This window comes from Petromyzon marinus, chromosome 6 (genome assembly GCF_048934315.1).
Source record: "Petromyzon marinus isolate PM22_M1 ecotype Great Lakes invasive population chromosome 6, UKy_Petmar_22M1.pri1.0, whole genome shotgun sequence".
NCBI classification, from domain to species: Eukaryota; Metazoa; Chordata; class Hyperoartia; order Petromyzontiformes; family Petromyzontidae; genus Petromyzon; species Petromyzon marinus.
In genome coordinates, this window is record NC_133672.1 from 4,722,513 (window position 1) to 4,741,712 (window position 19,200).

The 19,200-nt window shown below is 51.1% G+C and overlaps 2 protein-coding genes across 7 annotated transcripts in view; one reads left to right on the forward strand and one right to left on the reverse strand.

Annotated features, from left to right (window-relative positions):
- Window positions 1-4,465, forward strand: part of LOC116939773 (papilin-like) — a 47,481-nt gene extending 43,016 nt beyond the window's left edge. For both annotated transcript variants that reach the window (XM_032948564.2, XM_032948565.2), the window contains exon 25: window positions 235-4,465. In XM_032948564.2, coding sequence (XP_032804455.2) covers window positions 235-514 — 280 coding nt within the window. In that variant the 3' untranslated portion in view covers window positions 515-4,465. The remainder of the gene's footprint in view (window positions 1-234) is intronic.
- Window positions 4,466-5,287: 822 nt separating this feature from the next.
- LOC116939787 (numb-like protein) overlaps window positions 5,288-19,200 on the reverse strand; it is a 60,409-nt gene continuing 46,496 nt past the window's right edge. For 3 of the 5 annotated variants that reach the window (XM_032948598.2, XM_032948596.2, XM_032948594.2), the window contains 5 exons: window positions 11,927-12,067; window positions 10,443-10,695; window positions 9,510-9,920; window positions 8,310-8,447; window positions 5,288-7,070 (listed from right to left, as the gene is read on the reverse strand). In XM_032948598.2, the coding sequence (XP_032804489.2) occupies window positions 6,424-7,070; window positions 8,310-8,447; window positions 9,510-9,920; window positions 10,443-10,695; window positions 11,927-12,067 (1,590 nt within the window). In that variant the 3' untranslated portion in view covers window positions 5,288-6,423. The remainder of the gene's footprint in view (window positions 7,071-8,309; window positions 8,448-9,509; window positions 9,921-10,442; window positions 10,696-11,926; window positions 12,068-19,200) is intronic. The other 2 variants (XM_032948597.2, XM_032948595.2) reach the window with 1 other exon arrangement.

The following is a 19,200-nucleotide window of genomic DNA, read 5'->3' on the forward strand; positions in this document are numbered from 1 at the left end:
TGGATGCGCCTTTGGATACACACTGCGCTTTGTATTTCTGGTGACCCAGGTCACTGTCGCAAAAGGCGCTATCATCTCAGTCTCGTGATTTCTCAACCTGGGTTAAACAAATTCACTTGAAGCTCGAAACGTAACGCCGAGAGAGGCGGAGCGAGCGAGTGAGCGAGCGAGCGTTCATCTCCCTCTGCGTGTCACCTTCCCCGCTCTCCGCATCCACCGCGCCGCCGCGCACAGGGACGGCGTGGAGGTGCAGCTGTCGGAGGGCCGCGCTGCGCTGGGCGCCGACGGCGAGCTGGTGCTCTTCTCGGCTCGCACCGACGACTCGGGCCGCTACGCCTGCGTGGCGACGCTGGGAGGGATCGTGGCGCGCTCGCCGCCCGCCGACCTGCTGGTCGGGGCCACCGCCCGGCGGCCCATCAACGTCCGCTGGAGCCAACGGCGCGGGAAGAGGGAGAAGCCGAGGCGCGCGCTGGGGATGGGGGAGAGGGCGCACGGGGTCGCGCGTAGGGTATGACGCGCGACGGGACGGCCGGAGCGTCGTGGCGGTCCGCTACCAACTGGGGCGCGTCCGCGCGTCCTCGCGAGGACGCGCGGACGCGGCTGCGCGATGGGAAACACGGTGGGCAGGATTTGGTCAGGCTTCGTACGTCGCGAGATCAAATTATTTGCGATTGTCGCGACCGTAGTGATGTCGGCGCAATTTGAATTTTGCATTTGTCGCATTTTTGTGCTTGAAGATCGATCAAAAGTTGTGAATTTGCATGTAACGCAACATTAGCTTGCCATGAATCTTATTGCAACTTTACAATCTATAACGCTTATAATGCTGACAGAGAGTGATGATGTCATAACCACCATGCTGTCAGTTTATTCGGAAATCATCTTACAAAGCACAACATGTTTGGGTAATTGCGATTTTTTTCTTTAATCAAAGTTTTGTGAAAAAAAATAGGGTGCTTCGAAATAATGTTAACACTTACATAGGACTATCGGTTTTTTTGGAAAAGTAACGGATAATAAACATAACAAATGTAATGTTAATAGCTTCAAAAAGTCGTCAAAGAGTCTCCACTTGTTCGCCATCATTGTCAACACGTGGCCTGGAATCTACTCCAGGTGGTCTTCAGAGCCCGGAGGCACAATTCTTGTGGTATTGTTGCAAATTCTCGGAAGTGTTAACATATTTTTGAAGCACCCTGTATTTTGAAAAAAAAAACATAATTAGCTACAATAATGACGATACGATACCTAGCAAAACAACTAAACAAATATCTTGGAGTTTATGTCGCTTGATATATCGTATCATGTCACGGGAAACCTTATTCTGGTACACAGTTTGTAGCGGGTGAGCTTTAGACGCGCCAGAGAATGTTTCTTTTCCAGTTGGCGGAAAAAACGTCACTGTCCGTCGCTAACGATCGGGCAAATCGCCTGAGTTAACGATTATTAAGCTCCAGTTGCCGTCACTCACCCCCACGGTGCAGCTGTCGGCGATGACCAATCATCAGGCGCATGCAGTGTCACGGCTGGAAGTGCACCGTCACAGCTGGAATGCTGCATTGTGGGGCAGCGCGAGGACTGGACTTTGAGAATCTCTGGCCTAGGTGATGCATTTTATTAACCGTTTCCTCACAATGCAAATCTTGGCCTAGTGTAATTTGTCAGTTTTCAATCCGAGTAATTATTTGTTTTGTTCACACTGATAACTGTGCTCTATCACTGCGTGCGCACTCACAATTGTGCCACGCACGTCTGATGTGGTTTTTTTTTTGAGTCGCATCGCATGTTGTGTGGCAAAATGTCTGACGATTTGGAGAGCTGAACTGCGCTCCGTATTATTTGAATGTCATCGTTGTGCAGTCGCTGGCCATCAGTGACATTTTCCGTGATCTCACCAGTATTTCAAAACTATTCACTTGAGTGTTTTAAATCTACATCAGTCACGGAAGCATCATTTTCTACGAATAAATTAAGATTTTCTTAAAATGTCCCCCCCCCCCCCCAATTATCTTGAAATTGTGTTATTGCCATCTTGGTGTGAGGTGACAAGATTCTAATTTGGAACTATTCAGCTAGCAGTGCACCACCCTGTGCCAGGGAATGGCCACACCAGGTGACTTCACCTGAGTAATCTTGATTTGAGGCTTTCGTGACTGCAGGAATCCATACTCTTTGGTTGTTTTGGTAAAGTTATCACGTAGGTGACGTGGGTGACTTTACCGAAAGAACCAAAGAGTATTCACCTGAGTAGATTACTTTATCGACATTAGTGGTCCATATTTGTAAGGGAACTTTTTTTTTTCAAATGTGTGTTCTTTTAACTTTAAGCATTGGGCGTCTAATTCATTTTTTGTGGCATTCCTGTGTGTACCGGTCAGCCAGTGCTCTCGCGGTCGGCTTACAAGGCCGGTGAAGGCCTCATCTAGGTTTGGCCTACGGGAAGCACAAGGCCATTGAATCCACTCCCAACGGTGGAGATTCCCTCCTCACCATTTGGCCAGAGATTGATCGCAGCTCTTAAGGGCGTGCGCACGGGTGCCCTACTCAACCTCTGTCAGTGTTCGGCAGGGCATCATTTGAGCCGGAGCTGTCCGAGGCTGAGCTACAGAAAATATTTCCCTGCTCCCCCTTACCACCGCTATTGGGGGATAATGGAGGTGGTCCAGGGGGGTTGGGGTTTGGGGGGACCCCGGAAGATAATCCGTGAGAAATTAAGCCCCCGGTGTTGGGTGAAATTGGACACGTATGTTGTATGTATGTTGAACTTCTTTCGCACCGTGTGTAGCCAACTGCACTAATCGGAGGCGTGACGCATCAGTTGTGGTGATATTTCGTTTTGTGCATTTTTTTTATTTTGGCTTCTATTAACCTATTTTTTAAATTGTGTCTCCCGCAAATTGGCTTGCATGCTAATTTATAGTGATGATGTAACCACTATAAATCGGATATCAGCTAGTTTGCAGGTGCTAGGTGGATTGATGCATCACAGGAATTGGCTCGTGATGATGACAGTTATATTTTTTTGGCTGGTGATGATGCAGTTCTGCCTTTAGGCATGTAATGATGAATCCATCCATCAATGAAAATTAATGAGCCATTAGAAACATCACATGTGCACGTGCTCATGTGTGCGAGCGGAGGGTGGTTGGGCCTGTGTGTGAGTGGTGGTTAGCGCAACTGCGCATTCAACCCAGCCACCTGAGTTCAATTCCTGGCCATGGCTAAAAACCAGTGGAGAATATCCTGGCCTCAGCCTTTAGTGACTACCTGGTGCAGTGTGTAAATAGCACTGGAGAAACAAAGGCGGCTGGGCATGGTGCTGACGACACCATCCCCCTTGTGCATCGTGCTGGCCTTGATAGGCGCTCGCTAACAGCACTCGCCCCCCCCCCCCCCCCACCAGCCTGTGAAAGGCTACACGAGGGATATTTGTGCATCGGAAGGAGACGCGATTATGGGAAAGATTTTAGGTTAAGGATTAGATTTTAAAAATCCTTTATTTTAGGCTTTTCTTTTCCTGTAAGATGAGCTGAGATGGAAAGGACTGTGTTTTGCCTATGTTTCGAGAAATGCCGTCACCGGTGACTTTCCTAGTTTGATTTCTTTATTGTGCTGAAAAGTACGAGGTAATTTAATTCATTTTCTTAAACCCCCCCCCCCCGACTTCTGGCCACCCAGCATTATGAATGAGTTACACCACAGCAGGTCGCGTTTGGTGGGGTAAAAGTGCCGGTGCTTCCACCTCTTCCAGTGTGGAAGATGTCCGGTCGGTATGGAAGAGTAGGCCAAACAGCCTCTAAAGGGGTTCTTCGAGAGCTCCGTCGAGCAAAGACATCATCAGCCAGCAGCGGTGCGAGCAAGCATTTGCAGGGCCGCTTCTTTATCTTTTTCCGACTTAATTCTGAAAAGTGTAACGGGAATAACGTTGGATTTCAGCGTCATCTTCCAAGCTTGCTGCATTGTGCGTACGACTGAGTTGAGCTTGCGGGTGGCATCACCGAAGGTGACGTGGAGAGATGTACATATTTTTCGTTGAGTTGTGTTATCGAACGCCGTCGAGAGATGCAACAATGTGAATTTCGACCGGGTGCATTCGGTGGGAAGTCTGCGTGAGGATGAGAGGTGTAAACAGTCGACGGCGTTGTTTGACAATAGCGTCTGAAAGTAAGCTGGGAGGGAAAGGAAAACAAATCCAGCGTGCAGTTTAAAAACGATTTCAAGTGCTTATATTTTTTTATTTTTAAACGTTTTATTTTCATTTTAATCTCAACAAATGCAAAATAATCCCGTGGCTGAGCGCCAAACGGAAATAAAATAAATCCCTTAAAACTTTTTGCCAAACACGCGCGCGCTTGCACGCTTAGTACCCTCACATGTACGTACCTTGTAATTTCTTTTTAGAAAAAAAAAATATCTGTAAATTCACCTCCGTTTGCCGTTTAAATAAAGAACTTTTCGCACTACAGTGTTCTTGAGTGGCCCGCTCACACTTAAAAGCCTCGCCTGCAGTCCCTTCCAATAGCCCCCGGTCGGGGTGGGGGGGGGGATAGAAGCGTTGAGCCAAAGCTATTGCGCTATCACACCGAGCATCCGAATGGGGACCCCCCTTTCCTTCACAAAACCAGTGGTTGTCAAACTCCCCACGTGGTGACCACTATGTTTTTTTGTTGTCTTCCCCCGCCATTCTATCCAAGTTGTGCAATGGGTGTCATCGCCACGACAACGAAGCATCCCATTTGGAAATCTCACGGAGCCAGCGCATCACCCCTTGCATTATTAGAGAACGGCCTGCAGAAGAAGGAGGAGGAGGGTGTCGCGCAACAGCTACTTCTGGGGTATCCCTTCGCGTGATCTCTTATCCACGCTGGGTGGGGAGGGCGTGGCGGCACTTTCCCGACTTGCCCCGATACAGAGAGGAGAAAGGAAACGACTACTGCAGCGGAACAAAAGACCGGCGGCTCCTGAGCCGCGCCAGGCTGGCCTTGGGCACGGCCTACCCAGCAGGCGAGAGGTTCATTTCGCTGTGGCCGATTTAAATTTCGATCAGCTCTGCCCATCGGGCTCACGAGGTCGTCCTGGGGCAAAATGGAAATGAAATGTATTTAGTTTTTTTAAAGTCTTCATACCCTCCGCCCGCCCGCCCGCCCGCCGCCGCTTACTCCGCAGTGCTGTGCATGCCGGAGTGGTTGACGGCAAGAGGAAGCGAAGTGCCTTGGAAGCGTTGGAGTCGATGCCTGAGTGCTCTCGTCATAGCACGACATTAAAAAAAAACAGGCGTTCCGGAAGCTTCTGGAGCGAGGCGTCAAATATATTAACACCGACAACAATATCCGAGAGGTTACTGTGTTACTGCATTACATATGATAGCTCGATAATTACCGTACTCCCGACGACACACGAGTGTTTATCGCGCTCGGCAAACACACACATACGTTAAATATATCGTAGTAGTAGCGTAATAGTTCGAGTATTAATAGAGATTGCAATATATTTTGGCACCGAAATAAAAGATAAAACACATTTTGGTCGTACAACACAATGACTGTCAGTGCCTTTGTCTTAAATTTGGCTTCGAATGCATTAGCGTTTTGATCAATCGATCTTTATTTTTACGTGCCAATATCGCCCTCTGTAAAGTAGGCATGGGTGGCAACGTCGCAGCGGAGCGGGAACGGTACAGGTGGCACGGAGCCACGGGAATGAAGTGAAAGAGCAAACTGCTCGTTCGAGTTCCTGTTCGTTCGACACTGCTGCGATGTTACGAGAGGACATTTGAAGTCATCGCATGTCAGCGATTATTGTTGTTGCTTGCTCACGCACGCACGCGACACGTGCCCTCGTTTACTGAGATTATTCATAAACTGAGGTCACACAACTTGTGATACAACAATAATAATAATAATATACGGGGATTCATATTTTTCTCCCTTTTTTGTATATATTTTTTTAAATACGGTAAAACTAAAGCTATGACCGGTTATAACTTATAAATAACGTACAATAATACACATCATATGCCTTGCTCCAATACTGACAAACAGCAGCTTTGGTAATACAACTGCAGTCTCATCATGGACCTAGAACTTAACATGCAAAACAAAGCTTTGCTTCCCACATGTCCCGAAAGATTAGTATGTATATATTATATATAAAAACCTCAACAACAAAGTGACCATTGAGCAGCCCCGTAACGTCGCAGAAGGAAGGGAGCACTTCTGGGAGTGGGCTGAGCCTTCTGCTCAAATTTGTTCGAAGTTCAACATCGGCTGTGTTGTACCTCGCGCTCCCCCCCAACCCCCTGAGTTTTGGGACGCCCCCGCACCTCCATACGGGGTCACGCTACAGGACTGCCGCTGACACAACGCAGTTCCCTTCCTGCCCCGCGCGCACCCACGCGCGACGCACGCCGGGCCGACGTCGGCATCACAGGCGAATCTCGAAGGTTTTGAACGCGTCCGCGCAGAAGGGGTCGCCCCTCGGGGGGCTGAGGCACGACTTGTGGCTGTCGGCCTGAGCCGCAGCCCAGCGGCTCTCAAACGAGTCCGCCTGCGGCAGCGCCGGGGGGCGCGGCGCTCCGGCGTACGCCGCCGGCACCGGCGAGTCGCGCGGGGCCCACGACGCCGTGCCATTGCCGCCGCCATTGCCGCCATTGCCGCCGCCGAACACCGCGGTCGCCTGCCGGGACGCGAAGACGGCGCCCGTGGCGGCTCGCACCGCGCCCGCCGCCGACGCCACCTTCGGCGACCCCGTCTTGCTGAAGACCGACGCGGCCATTTGCGACGGCGTCATCCCCGTGCGGTGCTGCTGCTGGTGCTGGAGCAGTGGGGACGAGTACGGGCCCGTGTGGGCCGTCATCGGCAGCGCCGTCGGAGGGGCCTGGTAGCGGGCCACAGGCAGCGGCAGCAGCGCGGCCGCCGGGGGCGAGCGCGGCGTCAGCGGCGAGGGGCACGGCGTGGTGACGGCACGCGCCACGTCGGCCAGCCACTGCTCCGCCTCAGACAGGCTCATCGGCTTTACCCCGGCAAGCGTCGCCATCTCGCGAGCGGCCACGGGGGCCCAGGGGACGTTCCCTGCACGGCAGGATCGGAAGGCGGAGCGTGCAAGAGCGAGAGAATAAGCGAGAGAATGAGCAATTGCGCTAATTGCAAAATTGTAATTGCGCACGCGAGCCGAAATAGAATGACTCATCGACACTCTCACGGAAAAAGTGTCGGTTTCTGTCAAACTAAGGTGTTTTTTTTCAATTAATGTGACGCTTGAAATAGCCGCAAGGAGCAAACGGTTCTGCTTCCAGTTAAAAATATCTCGGTCACCGACTGTGGCGTTGATGGAATGGATTTGGCACGGCCTAAAAAATGCTCAAGGAGATGCGGGGAGAGTCTGGGGCAAGGGCAGCGGAGGCAGCTGTCTGAGACTGTGCGGAGTTACGCTCAGAGCGGCCGTTAAGAGTTTGCTATTAATTTTTGCAGCATATTTGTTTTGAGAAATATATCTAAAATAAGATGTAATTCGATTTTTTTTCATGACGAATCTTACAATTACCCTATCCACAATATTACGTCACCTCACGCTTACTATTTAAAATGTCCTGTTCGCGTTTTCAAAAGCCAAGCATCGTCACTTTTTGCCGGTAAGTCCATCTGCGCAACCCCTCGCGATTAAACCAGTAGTCTCAGCTCATTCACCAATAATTGCGGAGAAAAAAACCTATAATTTAGCTTTCTTTCACGTAATTGAGTCAATAATAAATGCAAACTCGATAGGTGCACTCGACAGGATTTCAGAAGGTCTGCAATATCGCCTTTCGCAGGCTATTCCCTCCCGTTGGATGGCGCATTTGTGTGCGAGAGTTACGAGTGGATCTAATGCCATGACACCGAGAGAACAAACTGGAAGTTTGGTCAATGTTGGCATCGTCTTGGAATGTAACAAAAAGCAATTGAAGCGGGGCGATAACTCTTGTATCAATCTCGCTTGAAGAATTTGACACGTGTGTGAATCAGGGTATGCCAACGTGTAAAATCAAACGGCGACCGATTGCTGCGTCGGGAGCCATTAGAGCCTACTTCTGGGTACGTTTTCACGGTTGCACTCTATAGCCCTCTGGTGTGTCGTCAGGGTCTTACCGCGTGTCGTTCGGCACGATGCCTGACGTTTCACTCCATGTACCGGGAGCCCCTTCGGGGTGCCAAATAATTGAATTCCCAATTCGTTCGATTTTTCCCGATTTAACGTCGGACAACGCGCGGCAAAACAAAAACAAAAAACCCCGAAAGTGCAACGGAGAGGGTCGGACAAAGTTGGCGAACCTGCCGCAGGGGAGGCGATGCGGGGCCCGTTGTCTGCCGACGGGGAGCAGAAGGGGTCGCTCGGGGAACTTGGCGCCAGCCTTGTTGAGTTCATCTGGGCGCAGAGCGTGTCCGCGTGCCCGCCAGCCTCCGCGGTGTCTGTAGCCACGCACGCACGCACAGCCGTTACTGAGTGTATTCCCTATTGAATGTAGTTTACAGGGCTTTGTCGACCTGCTGCCGAGGGCAGGCCCCCTTCGCGCTGTTCCCGGTCGGTCATTGCGGATTGTCTTGACCAATACTTCACCGCGCTGGTCAGTGACGGGTTGGTGATGAGGGTGCCCTCGGGCCGGTTCAGCCATCGCTTGCCCAAAGGTGGCCGGGAATCAAACTCGCGGTGCCGGATTAAATGCGCGGTGATGCTACCCGGTGCGCCACTGCAATAATCGTGCACGTTTGTAAAAAAAGTATATTGTATGATTCTTTTTTATTTACATTTTAATGTTTTTGTCTTTCTTCTCGGACGTGCGTTTGCATTTCCACGTGTGTCGTTGCAACATTTGAGGTTTTTAAATGCAGACGTGAAAAAATGTACTCGACTTTTTCACGGCAACAAAGTTCCGTGAATTAACAAAAACCACAAAAGCTAAGTGTGCACATGGCGACTCCGAATATTTATTTTTATTTTTACTTCTCACAACTTCCCTTTAACAAAGAGAGCCCTGTTGAAACTCAACAACGATAATGTGCACCTCCTATATTTAAGTTGGCTCATTTGCAAATACATTCACCCCAGCATAATTAGCGGATATAACTGAGATTCCCCATATACCTGGGATTTGAACAGAAATAATAAAAGCATGGCAATTGTTTTTGAAACGAAGCAGCTTTTAGAAGAAAGTAAAATAAGAATAAAATACGTGTGTAGGCCAGGTCAGCGCTGGGGTTGAGTGGCCCTTCATTCTCGTTAAAGATCCAATCCCATTTCAAGCCCACGCGATTCCCAACTTTAAACTGGGGGATTTTAATCAGGAGCCTTAACCGCACATCATCATCTCATCATCATAAGCAAATCATGATCGATCCACCGTTGGATGAAGGCCGGATGGACAGATAGCGCAGCACCCTCCCGGTATGCGCGGACGCAGCCAAAGCATCCGTACCGTTCATCGGAAGCGCGTTACCGCACGGCGAACGGGAAGAACCCCGTGACAGCCTCACCGCCAGACAAGCCGCAGTCCACGCTGTCGAGTCCCGAGCGGCGCTGCAGCGTCGATGGCAGCTCGTCCAGGCGCAGCGACAGCTGCCGTTTGAAGGGCGAGGAGCCCTGCACGAGCGCCGGGAACCCTCGGAACGAGCCCTGGCGCGCCATCTGTTCGAGCGGCGCGCGCCGCCGCGGGACAGCGCACGTGGCCGCTCCCCAGCTGCCCGCCGCCGCCGCGACAACGCCGGCGGCGGCGGCGGCGGCGGCGGTCGCGGCGATCGGCGCGGGGGACGGCGGCGGGGGCGAGGACGGCGACGGCGTGGCCAGCGGGGAGCGGGCGTTCGGGGACGGCGCCGTCTCGACGGCGGGCCTCGGGCGGTCGCTCGCCGTGCACAGGGCGCCGTTGGCCACGCCGCAGTCGCTGGCCGCTGCGGGTTCGACGCGGGTCGGGGAGGTGGGGAGGGGGGGGAGAAGACGGGGCAGCGTTCACGGCCGGCTCGACGCAGGGACCGGCGGTTGTTGCGAGGGCTTTATTTATGGTTGCGGCGAACGGCGGCAACGGTTGCGGTGAGAGTTGAAGGAGAATGCCTCGCCGCACCAGCATGAGGGCAGAACTACATGTAAATGCGTGGTTTTGGTAGCCGTCGATTATTATGCCACTGAGAAAAAACTTGAGACTTTTAATATCCCCGGGGAGGACTAAGAGATTACCGGGGAGAGATTCCTCAATAAAGAGGGTGATCCGGCGGGGAAACCAGGTTAGGTGGCGACCAGGGTGATCAACTTCTTTCTTTCGCATGGCTCCTGATGCAGATGCAGAAGCAACAACTACAGCCCAGATAACGGCGTCAGGAGCAGCGGAGTGGTATCGCCGTGATGTCTCCGTCGCATTTTGTGGTTGGGGGCACTGCGCCGTTATACTTGGTGACCTCGAGGGGTGCGCCGCTCACGCTTGTCGTCCTCGGAGCCGCCGCCACGGCGGTGGTGGTGGTGGTGGTGGCGGTGGACTCCATCGGCGCCGCCGCTGCCGTCCGCGGTGGGCCCGCCGGGGGAGCGCCCGCCCCGGAAGGAGCCCTCGCGCATGAAGCTGGTGCGGTCGACGTCGAACGTGGCGGTGACGCCGCACTCCTTCTCGCGCCGCTGCTTGCGCTCCAGGCACACGGTGAAGGCGCAGCCCACCGCGTGACTCAGCCGCTCCCCCTGCTCAAAGAGCGGACGAGTGAACGGTTAAACGACGGATTATAACAGCCGCGCAATCGCCGGCATGATCGTCGTCGTCGTAATTGGCAGTGATGAATCGCGGGAGGACGCAGCTGGGAAAGAATCGATTCTTTTTCCGGTTCAGTGTTCAGCGTCGCATTGTTATTCCCATGTTTTTCCACCTTGTTTGTACGGTTTGATATTCCCATTTGCCTAAATGTAACATTAGCATGTAATTTGCACCGGATGTGCATACACGCCAATTTCTGTGATTCCATCGTTAGTCTTGACGACCGGCCGTTATCCGTTACAGCACAGCCGAGGGGACATCCACCGTGGAGATGGAGCGACAATGAGCCCATGTGCAGGAGCTAGATGGATGAGGGATGGTGATGGCTTGAGGAGGCCTTCATCCAGCGGTGGATAGATCATGGCTGATGATGACGAGAACTGAAGAATAATATTAATCGATGTATCGTCACACTCCTGTAGTGCTGATCTATCCGATTATTTAATTAATCGATTACACTACCTATTAACGATTCAATTTCTTGACTAATCGGATGACAAGAAAATAGTGTGCCAATGAACGGAAGGTGTGGGCGGTGTTTTATGACCTAATCGGCATTTCCAGCCGCGTCGCGCTGGGAGTGGCTTGTAGGGGGTTTCCCACCTTCGGGAGGCTGGATGTGGGTGGGGTCCCTATTTTTAAAGGGACCAGAGTAATTGACGACAGTAATGAAACAAAACAGACGAGCGGACAATGTCTCCTTCTTACATCAGCCTCTCCACACAAGAAACAAAAAAAACTTCTTACGCAACCCTTTGGCCCAAAGCCTTTCTGGGAGTGAATCATTTCAGCAGCATTGATTCAGCACAAGCAGACTCTGGACTGGCTTCGGCCACACGTCGTTTCACCAACAGCCAGGCCCGCCGGAATCAACGCTGGTGAACTGCCAGATGTCACAGGCAAGGACCCTCCCTTTAATATATGGGTCCTGGATATTAATTCCTAGAGGGTCCTACGGGTCCTGGCGATGTAGTCATTTACGATGTTTAGCCAATTAATTGACGAACCATCTCAGCTCTGCGCCCCTGTTACTGAGCATACAGCACACGTACGTGGCTGACCCCCTTCCCCCAAAGTCCCGTTGACCTCCAGTCAAACCAGCGCCCCCCCCCCCCTTCTGCACCACCCCAGCCTCAACCCTCGTCTCACTGCGGAGCAGCTCACCGAGTCGCGAGCGGCCATGAAGCAGTGGCACATCCAGCGGCGCGTCGTGCCGTCGCGGCATATGTAGGAGAAGGCTCGCTCGAGGTTTCGGTCGGGCGCGCAGAACGACACCTTCTCGATCAGCTGGTCGACGATGAGGTCCTGCAGAGGAGCGGTCAGTGCCGACGCGTTACGCGCTGTCATCACGACCGAGATCGAGGTGTCACCGTGGCCAAAGACATTGATGCCACCAATACTTCCTTCTCGCCAACGCGTTCCATCCTTTGGCAGATCTGGCAGCCGCTACCACGCAGGAGACACGTGACTTCCATCATCTCCCCGTACAAGTCTCCCACCGTGAACATCTCGCCACGGTGGCTAGGAGATGTTAACTACCTCGCCTGGTATGCAGGAGGCCGTGGGTTCGATCCCGACCCTGACCACTGCTATATATTTGGATGTGGATTTTTCTCCGTGTCCTCTATTTTTTACCTTCACATTTAGAAACATGCATTGAGAGTATTTGGCTGCTATACATTTCCACATGATAAGCCACTTCGTGGAGCTATCATTTGTGGCCAGATTGCTTTTGAAAAAGAGCAATATAGCTCAGTGGGTCTAACCTGGTCAAGAAAAAAGTGGGCGTGCTGCAAGTGCTGTATATTTTACTTTCTGGAACACATCCCTCGATGCTACACACAGTATGTATGTTGAACTTCTTTCGCACCGTGTGTAGCCAACCGTGCTCATCGGAGGTGCTATCGAGAGTACTTGGAAATTCACGACAAGCACGGAGTCTGTAAAAATGTACGTGGGTGAATTCTGCAGTAAAGGGCCTTTTGGGTGATGTAGGCCTCGCAATATCAGCACCTCAGCAAACAAACAAAAAATACTCGCGTGTTTTTCTTCGAACGTTTAAAAACACCGATCCAGCAACAGTGAGTGTGACGCAACTTTGAACTGAGTTTGTGCTGACATTTTAACACCCAATGGACCATGTACTCAATGAAAGGCTGAGTTAACCTAGAGGAGGCCCAGGGCAAGTTCCGATACCGCTCGCCACTGGCCAGAAATGGAACACTGGTTACTGAGTTTGAGGCGGGGTGCTCTAACCACTGCACCACCACTCCCAACATGAAACAAAGACACAGATTCCCTCATATAGCCTTCGCAGACTTTTGGGGCAAGTGCGGTTAGCAAGCACCTACGAAGGCTTGCACGGCTCTGAACACACACGCATACGAGCTACTGGTATTGAGAAAATTTGTGGCTGTTAGCAGTAATCAGAAAGAGAGGTTCAAACGTTTGAAGGCTTTCTCCAGTACAACTTTGCCAAAGGTTCTACAACGTTCTTGAGGGTGCTTAAGGATCACACAAGAAGTCAGAGAATGTAAGTTATCTGTGACCAATCATGCTCAACCAATCATACTGATCCAATTATATTCATCCAATCATCGTACACTACCCAGCCTATCATACTGAGCCAATTACATGAAGCCAATTAGACTGTCAATAATACTCCTGTGTCAATTGACTAATTCAGTATGAGATTGCATAGGCGAATCTGGCATGGTCCTGAAGAAGGCTGCATGTAGTCACACGCGTGTATGTATGTATATTAAAGCACCTTTTCTTAAATATGTATGTGCATGTACAAAATCGTGGTGGAATGGTGGTGGCAATGGTTAACGCACATAGCTGTGAACTTGGCCACCTGAGATCGATTCCCGATCACGACTCACGCCAGCGGTGGAGCAATATCTGAGACAATCCCAGCCCACCATTTTTCACACCAGCCCGCACGGACCATAATGGTGAAGTATGGCCAAAACATCCTCCATTACCGACAACGGCGTGGGGAGGCCTTATATCCAATGGCAGACTGACAAAGTTCTGAAAAATGATTAAGATTCGGTACAACGTATGAGTTACGGAATATGTATACAGTTTATGTATATATTTTGTTGCTGGAACACATCTTCCTATGCTATCGAAGGCATTCGGAAAGTTGATATGACCACTGCGTCTGAAAATATATGCGGGAGGGCTTTAAACTGAAGGGCCTTTCACCGCATGGCCACACCAGCGACAGTGTTGACCCAGGCGTATTTATTTTCATCAGCATCTGATGGAAGAAATACAAAAAACAAAGACCTTCCCGTTTGTTATTGCTAACTTTCAAAATAAAAAACACCACGGGGCGCAGCAACAAAGTGTGTTATTATTTGGTAGCATTTTTGTTTTGATTCATCGCTGCCAAACATGGATCGGCGGAAATATCTCAAGAAGCACGGCACGGACGCGCACGGCAGGAGAGGAGGGAAGCGGAGGGCGGGGCGGAGGTCCGGGTGAAAAAGGTTCACGGGTGTAAGCGGCAAAAACCTGCAGTGCTACAGCCACTCGAGGCCCGTGGGTGGGTGGATCACGTGAAGATGGAGCAATCGTGCGCGTCGCCCACGCATCATGTAGGTTGACCAGGGTTCGTGGCAGGAAGGGGCTTTCCTTGAGATTGCTGCGACTGGTTCGTGCTCACGATGCACACTTACAAGGTGCTTCGCATTGGCTTTGAGACGTGCGTCAAGGATGAATGCCATATTAAATAACACTGTTGATGATAATAATTATGTGAACTGTGATTGGATGATGATTATTCGATAGTATTTATGATTAATATAATACTAATTTGATGATTACTGTTGATAACAATTGGATAGTGATTATTCTTGATATAATGATTGCAGTGGTCATAAGGATGACTATGATGATCATTCGTGGAGAGTGGTGATCTTGCTACGTCTGTTGAACTTCTTTCGCGCCGTACGTAGCCAACAGCGCTAATTGTCGAAGGTGATTTCATGCTGAAGGTCATGGTAAAAGGGCGCTTCATTTATTTTAGACACAATGGGACACAATAACAATAGACTGGATGTGGCCACAATGGAGATCGAATTAATAAACAGCGTATTGTCAGATCGTACGCTGCTTGGGATAGGCGAGCGCACGTTGTTGTGTGCGTGTTTGGTAGGTGACACAGTTTGTGATGTGTATAGTTGGGCACCTCATGTGGATGTCACATCGCTGGGTCTTTCTCCAATACAATTAACGACTGAAGCTAAAGACTGGACCTTTGAACAACTAAATGACCAGATGACTCTGCCAAAGATGCCCCTGTGAAAGGCTGAATCAGCAATGAGCATAACACCCAAAACAATGGCAATTATAATCACAACATGTACGCTGCCGATGTTGCCAACATCAGCAACTCCACGGTTGTCGTACGGTACTGGGCACATTCATTATCTTTGCACCGCACTGCCCTATGAGCTGTGAGACCTTACACAGGCATTGCGTTCAACCAACAACCAAACTCGTGCGCCGTGAACCTGAGACAATGTAAAGTAAGGGATTGTGTTGGTAGGCGGTGACCAGGCACGACAGCAAGCAGCAACAAAACACACCTCGCTACGTTTGCCATTAACACTGCCGTCTGATGGAAAACTGCACCGTAGGGTGATGCACAGGGTGCTTCAAAAAATGTGAGCTCTTATACGGGACCATCGTTTTTAATGGAAAAAAGAACAGATAATACACTGTAACATGATAACAAATGTATGCTAATAGCTTCAAAAAGTCAAAGAGTCAACACGTGGCCTGGAATCTTCTCCAGGTGATCTCCAGAGCCCGGAGGCAGCACATTTCTTGGGGCATTGTTGCAAATTCTCCCAAGTGTTCACATTTTTTTGAAGCACCCTGTATATATTTTTAGCAATTTCTCTTTTTCATAGCAGTGGGTGAGGCTGAAGAGACTGACTGACTTTATTCATACAGTACACTGTGCAGTATAGCTCCTATCTGCCCTGCTGCGACCTGCGATTCCTATTGTCCGTGGCTCCACAATGCAAGATTCCACTGCAAGCAAAATCTTCCCCGTAAACATGAAACGTTGGGCCAACGTTAGGGCGCCAACGGTTCCAACCACGTGCCAAGGTTGGCTCGAACGTAGCACCTTTTACAGGGTCCGGTACATTGGCGACGCTTTGCTGCGTGTAGATTATTCACCGGCGGGAGATGTCACCGCGAAGGATTGGAAAAGGGTTGAACAATCTCACTCGGAGCACGCTTCGAGTAAAAATAAACGAACCGCGCTGACCATCGGCCTTGTGTGACCGCGCACGTGCTGGGCCCTAAAGCCACAAATGCAAGCCGCACGGAAACCCTGCAATATCTGGCTGTCTCGGAGCGAAAACACCGAAAAATATTTGGAGTTGCACGTTCACACAAAAAGGCAATAGAAGCAGCAGCAGCAGCAAAAACTGCAGACTTGATGTCCAAGTCCAGTTACATGTGTGTGCGCGCGCACGTGCCAAAGCCCTCTCTTTCCTCCAAAGTTTTCTGAAAGACGAGATGAACACGGCGCCTCTGGCAAAGATGCGCAAAGCTTCGAGTGGTGGGGAGGGGGGGGGGGTTGTGCAGCGTGTGCAACATTTCCAACGACCCCCTCTAAAATAAAACCATGTGAAATATCAACAGTGAACAGCAGCAGCAGCAGCATCCTCTACCACCAACGAGCTGTAAGCACCTGCGAGATTGCGTACCGTACAAGCGCTCTCTCATCTCTAAAGCCCGCTCGCTGCGGAGCCAAAGAGACGGTCGATCCTGGCACGTGCGTTTCTCGCCGGTCTGCCGAATTTCCAGACGCCGAAGGCCGCGATTCGAGCCGTTCGGCGTCTGACAATGCGCCGCGTTGACTGCGACGAATCCGTCAAAGTGACGGCACAAGAGCAGACGATTGACTCAAGGTCAATGCTGGGACTAAAACGTTTTGCTTAGTGGGGCACCCTGTGGGAGAGGAAAGCGGCGGTGAGGGTGAGGGGGGGGGGCGAGTCGGAGGATGCTTGGTCTGTTGGCTCCTTTCTTGCGGCTTTAATTGTCAGCCTTGTGCTTTTGTGCACAGACATCGCGCCGCTCCGGAACGGGCAACACAAATTCCTAGCTCGGAAAATGAAGCTTCGATTCGTGGAGGGAGGTGGGGAAGGCGAGGCTGGGATATTAGAGCAGGAGGGGGAATACAGTGCTGCCGTGTACTTTTCTTGCCGCAACTTAAGACGGAAGTTAAAGATCGAGTCGACGGGGGGCTGTGGGGTTTGGGGGTAGAAACGAGGTTTCACGATGTTACCACGACCTTGAGCATTGAATTAAAGGAATTCTGGGTGGGTGGCGCAGCAATAAGAGGATGTGGGTTTGCGTTAGAAGGGAGCGAGTTACAGCCCGTGTGGACAGTTGACTAAACCCTGGCCAGTGGCGTAGCTATCAAGTGTGCAGGTGGCGCAACTGCACGGGGGTCCATGGGTCGGAGGGGTCCAGGGTGCTGGACTATGCCACGAGGGAGGAAATTGTACAGAGGAAGGCCCTATTTTAATGTTGCACCAGGGCCCATGCCAACTGCACCATATGCCAGTCACCCTGACCCACCCGAACCACAGCGATAATTATTGAAGTGACATGAATAAAGGCCATCACCCAAAACGTTGCCATGATATATTTCCCTTTTTAAGGCAGTGTTATTGACGAATGTGAGAATTTGTTGTTGTTATTTAAGCACAGTAAGAAGCACCATCTGTGTGGGCATTAAGCAGCCAATAGCTTCCAGCAATTGGACCGTGACGAGGGCTCGGGGTGAGATTGCATGGCTGCTCTCTGGACGGTTATGAATAGAATGGGGTTGGGAGAAAAAAATCAAGTTCGATTAAATTAGATTTTAAGGCGGATTGGTTCCAAAACTTTTTTTACAGGGTGCAAAACGATCACGTCTGATGTTTATTTATTCATGGCTTGAGAATAAAACGGCCGATGGCGAGGGTATCAGTGGTACGATGATTTGCACACTCTGCTCTGAGCCTGGGCCCCCTGAGGTTGATTCCCGGCCACAACTAACATTAGTGGTGAGTGATATGTGAAAGGGTCCTGGGCCCTCCCGTCAACCACCCGTACTGGGTGAAGTATGATGAAATGCCTTGCCACATTGTGGGGAGGCCCTCATCAAGTAGTGGATGTACAAAGGTTGTAAACTAATATGAATTTTCAGTAAAACGGTGAAGATTTTTCAACAACAAATGTTATTGATGTCAAGTTTGTGATGAGGGTGTGACAGTGTAGGAAGTTTTTTCTTCCTTGGAAAAAAATTATATTTCGGCCAAGAACAATTTTTCAACTGAATTTCTTTCATTATTACTTATGTGCGTATGCAGAACATGCACGAGCCAACACTGGCATCGCACGTGGCACAATCTCAGTTCACACAAAACCAGGGTAAAAGCCTCAATGATGAATGGGTTGATATTAATTCACAAAGCCCGTGATGCATTCGTCGAATTGTGTTTCCAACATTCAAGGCTTTTCAGTTCGTGGAAGTGATATGCAATTGAAGTCTCAGCGACAGGGCGCATTGAGCCGTGGAGCCTGGCACCCCGAGTCTGATTCCCGGCCACGGCTACCGTCAGTGGCGAGTGATATCTGAACCAAAACCTGGGCCTCCCCTTTCGGCAATCCGCACTCACCAGCGTGGTGAAGTATGGTCAAAGAACCCCCACGACGCGCACGGTGGTGGGTGTGGGGGGGGGAGGGGGCGGGGGTATGGGGAGGGTACTCATCCAGAAATTTGATTGACAAGGGTTGTCGTTGTTGTAGAATGTTGCAATAAAAATGAGAATACCGTGTTGCATTTTGCCAAAAGGTGGGGGGGGGGGGGGGGGGGATGAATTGCTACACTCAGACTGAGCGTTAATTAGCGAACTCCCCGCATTTCTGAGCCAGCGTTGTGAAGCCTTCACGCCAGGGCGCCGCGCAGTAAAAGACGACAATGCTGACGATGACGACGCCAGTGCAAGCGCTTCGCTTTCTAAAAGGAGGAGGCGAGCCGGAGTCGGCGTTCCAATTTGCAGGCGTGCCGCATGGCTGTCTGTCTCGTCTCGCTACCGAGGGCCCCCCTCAATGCTGGCACAAAACTCTCTGCTGCGGCAAACACATTTTCGTGGGCGCCGTCTCCCGCGCGGGATGTGCGCCCCCCCCCCATCCCCCACTGCGAGGCGTTGTCCGCGGTTGCTGGCGCTGCCGCCCCATCGTGGATTGCCCCCCCCCCCCGCGCGTTGCCATTCACCGGTGCCCAACGCGCTGCGTGCGGCCCGCATGAGAGGGCTCCGTGGGGGGGGGGGGGGTTGGTAAAACGGGCTGCCCCCACCGACTGTGCCCACTTGCTTGGAAGTGGAAACTCTTTGTGATTGTTGAGCCGTTTCCCT